At 37.5% G+C, this 11285-nt stretch overlaps 1 protein-coding gene across 1 annotated transcript; it reads left to right on the top strand.

The window, feature by feature from the left end:
- Window positions 1-2611: 2611 nt before the first annotated feature.
- On the top strand, window positions 2612-9444 carry LOC120776978 (cytochrome P450 4d8-like). Its single transcript, XM_040108075.1, is given in 9 exon segments — window positions 2612-2718; window positions 2783-3169; window positions 3237-3306; window positions 4093-4569; window positions 4709-4790; window positions 6882-7077; window positions 7899-8364; window positions 8436-9022; window positions 9079-9444. Coding segments are annotated over 9 exon segments (2703 nt in total). The 5' UTR covers window positions 2612-2618; the 3' UTR covers window positions 9417-9444.
- The last annotated feature ends 1841 nt before the right edge of the window (window positions 9445-11285 follow it).

Here is an 11285-nt window from a genome sequence, read left to right as displayed (position 1 = left end):
ACCTCTTTTAAATGTTGGCCGCGGTTGCATTTCAGATGGTCTATGCGTTGAGTCCAATGTTCGATGACTCGTTCAAACATGTCGCGGGTAACTGGCTAATGACACGCGTGATGCTTTGCTCTAAGACCTGTATTGAAGCGGGATTGTCCGCATAGACTTTGAACTTAACATAACCCAACAGGAAAAAGTCTAATGATGATATCACACGATCTTGGTGGCCAATCCACCGGCCCAACACGTGAAAATTATGTATCTGCTCACCGAAGTGTGCTCTCAGTAAATCCAATAATTATTGCGATGTGTGGGAAGTGGCGCTGTCTTGTTGAAACCAAATGTAGTGGATATCTCGAGCTTCAATCTCAGGTATAAAATAGTCGGTTATCATGGCGCGATAACTATCTCTTCAGGTTGCTCTTCGTTCTAAATGCGGCAATTTTGCTTGTTTACATTGCCCATTGAGCCAGAAATACATAAGTTCCATCGCTGAACCAAAATTTGGCTCGAAAACATCGAATCTTCTTGGAACTTTTCAAGAGACCATCGAGCGAATCGATGTCGCTGAGGAAGGTTCAGCGGCTTCTGTTCTTACACAAGCTGTATTTTGTACACTTTCAATTTAAGATCTCGAAGTAAAATCCGCCAAGTCGTTCCATACGTCAGTCCGAGTTTTTGCGAACGGCGTCGAATCTACTCTCCACGGTCTTCGTGTACTCACTCAGTTACGGCTGCTGTATTTTCTTCACTGCGTGCTGGTCTATTCAGTCGAATATTATCCAATAAGGAATGCTGGGTCTCACGATTGGTGATGGTGCTGTGAAGAGTATGCGCAGTAGACCGATTATGTTGACAATAAGTTGACGGGAATTTTCGCAATAAAGTTGAACGATTTGTAAACGTTGTTAAGTCGTAAGTCTTGCTATGATGAAATGCTAAACAATACTGAACAAAAATAACATGACGGCTTGATACGATTCCCGCGTGAACTGTCAAAAAATGCTATTGAAAAAGTACCTCTATTTGGATCACCCCTTAATCCATACGCTTTACACGGTCTGCGACGTTTCTTACCGGGTATAACAAACTTCATGGTATAATTAATGTAACCTGTTCAGGTTGTTATAATACCGGTTGTATTGCAAAACCAGTGCATTTTAAACGACTTACGAGATTATATAAGACGTTGGAGATTAAATGATGTGGGGCTTTATAGATGACTGCATGTTTATTAAAGTGGGTCCTTTTGGCGGGGACTGAAAAAATGGAAAAATAGCACATGCGAAAAATGTTTGCGGTTCATTATGATATATTAAATTACTCTTTTTTTATGCCAGAAAATAAAAAAAATCTGAAAAATCAGTTGTCTGGGATATAGTTATACATATGTTATAGTTGCTTGATCTGGATGATTCCGACAAATAATCAAGAAAATGTCATAATACACTTCTGAATTAAATTTTATTAGTACGAGTATATCTCCAACTTGACGAAAAAAATCTGTAAAATTCCGAAAATCGTTGGCTCGAAACAGACAGATCCGTAAAATATTTTTCACAAATGCGATTTAATTGATTCGCTTTAATGTATGTATTTAAACAGAATGCTTATTGACAAGGTATTTAAAGATTTCATATATGTATTTAAGGTTAAGGTAATTTTTGTTTTGATGTACATATGTATTTAATAATAACACTGTGCTACAAAACTTTTGGAACTCTTTAACATTGATTGATTAGAGGTCCATCAATCAATTAACTAATTCATGACTTTAATTTGTAATTATAGATATGTGCTTAATATTTAATTTGTCAATTTTCAATCCCGAAATTTCGGGATCTCCAAAACTAAACCAGTTCCAGATAACAAAGATTTTAGACTAAATACCTAATTAGTTGTTATACTATCAAGGATTTAATATTCAACAATTTTTAACCCTGTAGTTTCGGGATTTCGGGAGCTAAATTAGCACTAGATGGGAAAGATTTTTGATTAAGCAAATCCGATATTCTTTTATAGTACATTAAATTAATTTTGTCGTTAATCATCTACTGACATTAATTTATTTACAACGTCAAAGTCGTATTTAATTTTTGGGATTCCAAATTAGTTAATTTTCAATCCCGAAATTTCGGGATTCTAGAACTGAACAGAATTGCTCTCAATATTAATAATATTGATTAATAAAGGATTTACAATATGTACGATAGTTCCACTTTTCGGGATCCCGAAATCAATTTTTACCTAAACACCATATATACTACAAATAGCAAGTACTACGAGTATATATGGTGTTTAGATTAAAGTTGATTTCGGGATCCCGAAAAGGGGGACTACCGTACATATTTTAAATTCTAAGTGAACATGTAAACCGTCATAAAATTGTTGCTAAATTCCTTGCATTCCATGAAAAAAAATATTTGTTGCATAGTGCTCTAAACAAGTAAACAATGATTCCAAGTGCATTTTTCTGTGTTAAGACTGCATACGACAATATAGATTAAACGAAATTGGCGTATTAGCTCTTCGCAAGGCTTACAGTTTAATTTTCACATTGCTAGTGTCTAGTAAGGTAATTTCTTTAATTTCAAGTGCAATGCTCTTCTACGCTAAATTATGTCACCATGCTACGCATACGTCATGGTGCACTCCATAATATGCCGGGGCCGTACTGCTTTCCATTTATAGGAGCAGTTCAGGTATATCTCCAGATTAGTATGAATAGTGAGTGATTTTCGAAAGGAAGTTCAAAAAACCCTTAAATTAAAGATTCTCTAAATCTCCGCAGATTTGCTGGATCGCATGTTGAAGTACCACGAGCAGCATGGTAGCATATTAGCCGGTTGGGTGGCCAATCGTATATCGGTTTCCAGCATCGATTTGGAATTGAATGAGCAAATCTTGGCCTCACCACATCACATTACCAAGAATTTCAACTACATAATTCTGCGTCAGTGGCTGGGCAACGGTCTGCTGCTGAGCGACGGTCGCAAATGGTTTGTACGCCGAAAGATTATAACACCCGCCTTTCATTTCAAGATATTGGAGCAATTTGTCGAGGTTTTCGATCAGCAATCGACGATTTTGTTGAGTTGTTTGGCGAAGAAAGCGGATGGCCGCAATGCCTTTGATGTCTATCCGTTTGTTTGCCTGGCAGCTTTGGATATTATAGCGGGTAAGTGGAGTTGAGCGATTTCTGAATTAATGTTGTTGTAAGTTTTTGTTGGTATTGAATGTTTCAGAGACAGCTATGGGCACTAAAATGGGAGCGCAAACTGATGCCAGGAGTGAATATGCATTGGCTGTAAATAAGTGAGTATCAGAAGTCAACGAGACTGTGTGTGTGTGTTGAACAAAACTTTGTCACGCTCGTAGTGTATGCGTTAAACCCATTTTAACGATCATATGGTTGCCACTAGTATACAATTTTGAGTTAAAAATTTAAATTAAAAGTGCTATAAAGTGATATCAGCATAAATGTTTGAAAAATTTTGGGTATAAAAATATTTTTTGGTAAGGTTGCCACCTGTTTAAATGATTAATTTAAATATAAATTTTGTTTCTCAATGATACAAAAAGTTTTTCGAAAATCAATATTAAACTAAGGACAATTAAGAAGACTTGCAATAAGATATTTTTTAAAAAGGGTTGCCACCTACTTGTAATCTTTTTGCAATAAAAATGATAATATTAATGGATTTTGCCATTAAACTATGAAAATTTGAGAAAACTAAAACTTCAAAAATTGTTGTGAGCCATGGTTGCCACATGTTTGAAAAAATGTATACAACCAAATGTAAAAAATAAACGCATTATTACGATAATGCCATTTGAAATAGAGGTTTAGCGGAACTAACAAGGGAAAATATTTTTAATATTGTTATATTGTTATTCAATAATTAAAATAACGGAAATTTTTGTAATATGCAAATAATTTTTTTTTTTCATATATATTCAACATTAAATCTAATAAAATAAAAATTAATAACATTTTTATATTTCCGGGTAATTCTCAAACAATCCGGAATCAACTTTTCAACTTTGTTAAATTTTTTCAAAAAGACTACCAATTTAAATTTCTTACCTTTTTACTTCTAGAACAACAAAAATTATCGCCTGGCGTTTCACAAAATTTCATCTCTACAATGAAATTTTATTCAGCATCTTGCATCCCCACCTCAAGTTGTAGCAAATGCGACACATTAAAACGTTGCATGAGTTCACAACCAATATGATCAAACAAAGACGAGAGGCACTTGAGAAAAATCGAAATGTGGCGCCGCTGATGGAAGATTTGGTGGAAGACTCTCACTTCGTGGGCAACAAGAAACGTATGGCTCTGCTTGATATACTGCTCCATTCCACGATCGATGATCAACCGTTGTCCGATGACGATATACGCGAGGAAGTCGATACTTTCATGTTCGAAGGCCACGATACCATTAGTTCGGGCATAAGTTTCACACTATATTTACTCGCACGCCATCCAGAGGCACAACAGAAGGTGTTGCAGGAAGTCACAGCTGTGTAGGGTAATGATCGTAAGCAACCGATCGAACGCACTTGTGTGCTCGTGTATGGGCGCTTTTAGGCAGACATATACGAGTCTAGCAACTTTCTAGAATACAAATATTTACTATGGACTGTTACACTATGTCAGAAAGAATACATCTATCTATTTCTATTTTCGCTAAAAATTGTGTATCTTTTAAAGAATAAGAAACTTCCAACTATTGGAGATACGTCAACACGTCAATAAAATCGAGAAATTGCTGCTTGAGAATCAACGATCAGCAGTCAGAAATCTTACTGGCATCGTTGGAATATCGGAAGGATCATTGAAAACCATTTTGAAAGATCCTTTTGACTCAAGAAAAGTAAAAGCACAATTGGAACCAAAATCACTCAATTTTTTCGAAAAACAGTGTTTTCCGACTACCAGGATGTCATGAAACGTATTATTATTGGCGATGAGTCTTGGATCTATGCTTACGATTCAGAAACAGATGGTTAATCGGTCGAATATCTTGGCAAAGGTAAGTCGAAGCCGAAAGAACCACGTCAAAGCAGGTCAAACATCAAGATTATGTTCACCGTTTTCTTCGATTATCGAGATGTGATGCACTCTGAATTCCTTCTGATCGGCCAAACTGTCAACATAGAATACCATTTGTGTGCTATGCGTCGTTTGCGCGAAGTTATTCCATAAAAAAGGCCGACAGCTCTTGATTTTTGCACCACGATAATGCATTGTCGCATACTGCATTGATTCTTCTTGAGTTTTTCGCCAAATTTTCATCCAAAATCGCGCCACCACACCGTATTCACCTGATTTAGATCCGTTGGAATTCTAGACATTCAGGAAACTCAAAGACAGCTCCGGGGAAGCCGGTGTGTGCATTGAAGGCTATTCCGGAAATTGTCTTCAACAACTATTTCGAGGATTGGATAAAATGTTGGCACAAGTGTATTGGGGCCAAGTGTGATTATTCAAAAGAGGACGAAATATATTTTGAAGAATATTTCTTGTTTCTAGTAGTATTTGAACTTTTTGTCATGGTTTGAGAAAAATACAGTATCATACATTTTTCCAAGATATAAAATCATCCGATTCAATCAGTTTATGGTAATATCGAGTATTGCATCATTATTCCCTGCGATGTTGGAAATATGAAAAGCAAGTTCAGCTATAGGAAATTCAATATAATACAGGCAGTATATACTTACGTACATACATATAGAATGTATATTGGGCAGGGCTTAAAAATGAACGTAGGAATTCAAGAGGATTGATTCGACAATGAATTAACCATGGACGTAGAAAGTCAAGACATTCTATAAACATGGAAACACTCTACCCCATATATGAACAGCATATCCATAACAAAAACTCAGAAAATTCACCAGACTTATCAATAATAATTTCAATGTCCATGCTTTCCGCTAAACTTTAGCTATTTTTATATTTGGCTCGCTACGGGTTAAAAAGTCATTAGTGTGTCACTTAAGTTCGCAAACTTGTAGTTCAAGCTTTACGCTCCACTCAACTCCGGCAAGACGATTGCGAAATCCACTTCCGTAAATTAACGCTAATGGACATACACGCAACGGCACAAAGTTATTATTGTGGTTTCTGTTGTTGACCCGCTGAAGCTGTTGCTCGCGCTGTTCCACTTGTTTTTTAGACACAAGCGTCCAAATTCGACTTGACGCTCTCTCAATTCAAGATATTTATATGACAGTTATGGTTGTCTCGTTTGCGCACGCTCTCACACACATTATCGCTAATCTGCGAACGCCATCGGTTGTCGTTTGGATCGGCAAATAAACAAAATCGCTGAACCAAAACAAACTCAAGTCGCTGGCGCTAGATATTATTCAATTTTTGTGTATATTTCCCTACATACATACATACGCTCTCTCATGCATACAATACAAACCTCTTTTGGACCCAAACAGGTAATTTGTCAGTAGAAAAAAGCTCTTCTTTATTGACGGCATAGTAAAGTTGATTGTTTTGTCGTAATAGAGATGTTGTTGGCTCTCGAGTGTGGCAAATATTGGATAAATAGATAATTTTTTGTGAATTAACACATTGGCGATGCGGCTAAAGATCTATGCGAAAACGTAATTAAATCAACAGTAACGGTAGGGAGGGCGCTCAGGTGTGGCGTAGCAGAAATAATTGGAGTGGAAGCCGCGTTGCGACAACAGCCGACGACGACTGCGCAGTTGTGACGCCATTGATTGTGCGCATAGGCCTCACAGTCTCCGGTTGAACAGCGAGAGCAAGAGCAGCGGCTGCTGGCTTCCAAGCGCCGAGTTTGGTGGAGCTGCAGTGCGGCTTTGTTTTGCATCTTTCGCCGTTGGACACTTTCGGTTTTCAGTTTGTTTGTTTCAGTCACTTCGACGTGTTGTGTTGCAATATGATCGTCATTTGCATATTCATTTCGCTGACAATCGTTTCGGCTTTGAATTATGTGAAGACGCGTAGGAAACGTGCGCTCATCACGAATCTAAGTGGACCTTTGGCGCTGCCGCTAATCGGTTCGGTGCAGAAGTTCTTGCTGCTTACGCCAAGAAGTGAGTTTTGTGTTGTTTTTGGTGACAAAACTGTCACTGTTTTTAGCCATGTTAAGTGATCGAAAGTGTTGCCAGAAATCGCGAAAACCCTTTTTGGTAAAAAATGTAAATGAAGCGCTACTGGTGTCGACGCAGTGCCGTATTGGAACTGACAATAGTTTCCTTAGTATATTTTAAAACTCCAAAGCTCGCTGGAAAAGTTCAAAAATATTTGTATCGATGAAGTTTGTGTACTCTGAACCGAACATTTAATAACCTTTCTCTGGGAACAACAGCCACAGTATTCGGAAATAGTTTCAAAATAGACCTACCTACGTCGTTGAGTGTCGTCTGGTTTATGTTTACCACTCTGAGGAATATGAGCTCTCGTCACGGTGCAAAACCTAAAGCTTTCTTAAAAGGGTTTCTTACAGAAACCAAATCTTCGACCGTTTTTACTTTTGTAAATGCTTTTAGCGCTTTGATGAGGCTGATGTTGAATGGACGGACGTAAAGCACTCATTTTTTGACATTTCTCACTGTCTTCTTATAATCTCTCATTTTTGCGCTTAGTCCAAAAATCTATCTAGGAGGGTGATCCAAAATCGTCTATAAAATCTTTAGTGGCGATACATACTTGCTCCTTGAATAATATTAACATCGTTATGATAGGCCTCTCTAAAGTGTGATCGCTCTTCAGTACTCTCCATACATATGTATATTTTGTGATGCTAAAGAGGTTGTGTCTCGAACATTTTTCGCGGTAGGCATTGTTAACCTCCTTCTCTTTTGAAACGCCTTCACAAACAGTGATTTAGTAAATAAAAGTGAAATTTTCACAGATTTTCTCGTCAAGTCACGCAATTACCTCAACAAGTTCGGCACACTTTCGCGCTGCTGGGTCTTCGATCGGCTCTTCATACTCACCGCCGACTACGAGTTTGTCACACAGCTTCTACACAGCGCAGATCATTTGAATACAGGCTACAAAAATCTGTTGCAACCGGTCTACGGCATCGGACTGTTGAGGCGAGACGCCGACGAATGGCAAAAACGACGTCAATTGATCACGCATGCGTTGCGTCCACAGATGCTAACGGATTTTGTGGAGCTATTTGCAGCACAAGCACAGTTATTGGTGGAGTGCCTACGCGAAGAAAGTGACGGTAAAAGCAGCTTCGATATACAACCATATGTGCAGAGAGCGGTGCTCGATGTGCTCATTGCAACTGCAGTGGGCGTGGAGAGCCAAGCGCAGTGTGCGCAATCGCAGCCTGTGGATGGAGAGTATGCGCATACTGTGTTGGCGTAAGTGGGTGCAAATAGTGGATTGAAATTTGTAGAAATTTTATTGTTTTCAACTATGTTTGACATTTTAGGCTCATCGTACTCTTTAAGTCGCGTTTTCTCAGTTTAGACTCCGCGAATTCCACAATCTACAGTATACTTTGTCCGCTGATAAAACGACGACAGCAGCAGCTATTGAAGACACTCAATCGCATGAATAACGAATTGATTTCAGAGCAACGCGCAGGCACCATAACAACACCTACGACTGATAAGTCCAATGGCGCGGTCTATACGATCCAAGTGAATGAGTCACAGAGCGAAACTGTGCCGCTGCGGTTTGACACACTTTTGAAACAGTTGCTCGCTGCCGAAATCGCCGATGAGTCGCTGAGCAATGCGGAGATCTGTGATGAGCTGAATACCTTCGTTTTTCAAGGTTGCCTACTAACACCGGCGGCGATTTCATTTGCGCTTGTCGCGATTTCACGTCATCCGAGCGTACAACAAAAAGTACTCGAGGAATTGCTATGCGTTTGGCCGAAGGGTACGTCGTGCATCTGCACGCTGGAGAATTTAATGAAGCTGAAATATTTGGAGTGTGTAATCCAGGAGACGCTCAGACTGTATCCGCCACAGCCGATTATAGCGCGCGATCTGAAGCGAAATTTCAGCTACAGTAAGCTGACGTCTTTTCAAAACAGAACTATTGAACTAAATTGTTCTCCATTACAGCCCACTCAAAGGTTAAAGATGGCGTTTTACCCGCTGAATCGGAGATCTATATAAATGTCTTTGAAATGCTGCGTCAACCCGAAAGTTTTGCGGATCCCGAATGCTTTCATCCGGAGCGCTTTAGTTCCGCCGAGAATACAGACATGCTAGCCTGGGGTCTTGGTCCGCGGAACTGTGTTGCTCAAAAGTATACCATGGTGCTGATGAAATCTGTGATTGCGCATTTATTACTAGCCTATGAAGTACTGCCTTTTGGCGCGGAGCTAAGTTTGGAAGTGAAAATCGTCCTGAGTTCTGCGACTGGTTGGCAAGTGGCGCTTAGATCGCGCGATAATTAGTTTCATAAGTTGGCAGTATTTTTTTTACAGTAGGGGTATTTGTTGGGGGTTTTATAATATATACGCATTTAATAATTAAATATTTATATACTAGATCGTTAACAATCAAGAAATGTTATCTTATAATTGGTTACTGGCATGCCTGTAGTTTCGGAATGAGGTTAGGGAACTTTGAATCAGAGTTGATAAAGGTTCGTCTGCAAAGGTGAGAGTTGAAAGCACTTAAAGGCCAGTGTATACTGTGTATACTGATCGTTATCTATATTCAGTCTAACTTCTGTATTAGACAGTAATATTCTCTTAGTCGGTAATTGTTATATTTAAAACTTTGAAAAATAATCTTTAAAGTTAGTGAGCCCTACAACAATGTTTAGAGGTCGGAGAAAATATTTTCTCTTTGTCTCAAGGTTCGTTCTTTTTATATTAGTTCTAAATATAAATATATTGGTTCCGATAATTCTGTAACAAAAATGCTCTACGCCTTTGAAGGCAAATTATCGAAAATATCAAAAAAGTAATGACGATCTTCGAGCCCGACCATCACCACCTCTACTTCGATTGCGCAGGAGCTATGACACGAAAAACCATTTGGTACCATTTAATTGAGCCTAGATATAAAACGAAGCTGAATGTATGGTTGCTACACGACTTTCCTTATGCGAATCGCATCTAAATCGTTACTAAATCGATCCATTCGTAAAGTGGATGGTTACACATGTTGGAAAATGGATCACTTACGACAACATTGGTTGAATTGCGATGAACCGGCGTAAACGATGGTCAATACAGGATTGCCTGGCAGGAAGAGTCTGCTTTTTGCATGATGGATTGGTAGAGAATCATCTACTTTGGGCTCCCCTTCGGCGTCCTCTACGAGTTCTTAGTTCAGATCTGTACTTACCGTTTGAAGTAAGCAATCGTCCAGAAGTGACCAAATCGATAGTGACTCTCCAGTAACTCCGATTTTCGAACGTTTTTTCAGGTGAAAAATTCACTTCAAGAAAAGTTTATGAAAATCGTCTTCCAAATTTTTAGCAAAGAGAGTCGAGGGTTGCTCTGAGCGCAGCATTTTGAAATTGTCGACAAAATTCCAAAAAGTTATCGAATACTTACATATTTGGTCTAAATCGCATAATTATAATTATAGTAAATGAAATTTAAGGGAAAAGTAATGGTTTTACTTTTACTAGATCTAAAATATCTTTTCTTTCTTTAATTTTGTATTGCTTCCATTAAAATACTCGGAGGCTCCAGCAAATACATTCCACAATGTTGCCGCAACATGTTGCTTTCAACATCAAATGAAATAAACATGCAGAATATGAACTAAAAAAAGAAATATAAATAAAATTAAAATTAAATTAAAATAAATTAAATTAAATTAAATTAAACTAAATAAAATAAAATAAAATAAAATAAAAATGAAATAAAATAAAATAAAATAAAATAAAATAAAATAAAATAAAATAAAATAAAATAAAATAAAATAAAATAAAATAAAAACAAAGCTTGTAATAATTCAACATGGGGCTGTATAATATCTTCTAAGGCATACAAAGCTTGTTAACGAAGTGCAGCTGGGTCTTCCCAACACAAGTCATTTTTATTATGTGGTTTTATTTGATAAAAAACCAAACTACAACAATTATTTAGGTGATATGTACAGTACCTGGGAATATAAGTTATAATCAATACAAAAATGATCTGCTTACATTTCACCATAAACCATAAGAACGTTGTTGAATTAATCTACACTATTTAATTATCTTAAATCCTCAATTTTACTTTATTGATTAATTTTCTTCTTCAATGTACAACTAAAGCTATACATACTTATTAACATTCAATAATAAATTCCTTCTATCCAAT

Source organism: Bactrocera tryoni, chromosome 5, assembly GCF_016617805.1.
Source record: "Bactrocera tryoni isolate S06 chromosome 5, CSIRO_BtryS06_freeze2, whole genome shotgun sequence".
Lineage (NCBI taxonomy): Eukaryota > Metazoa > Arthropoda > Insecta > Diptera > Tephritidae > Bactrocera > Bactrocera tryoni.
This window is presented reverse-complemented; position numbering and strand designations above follow the sequence as displayed.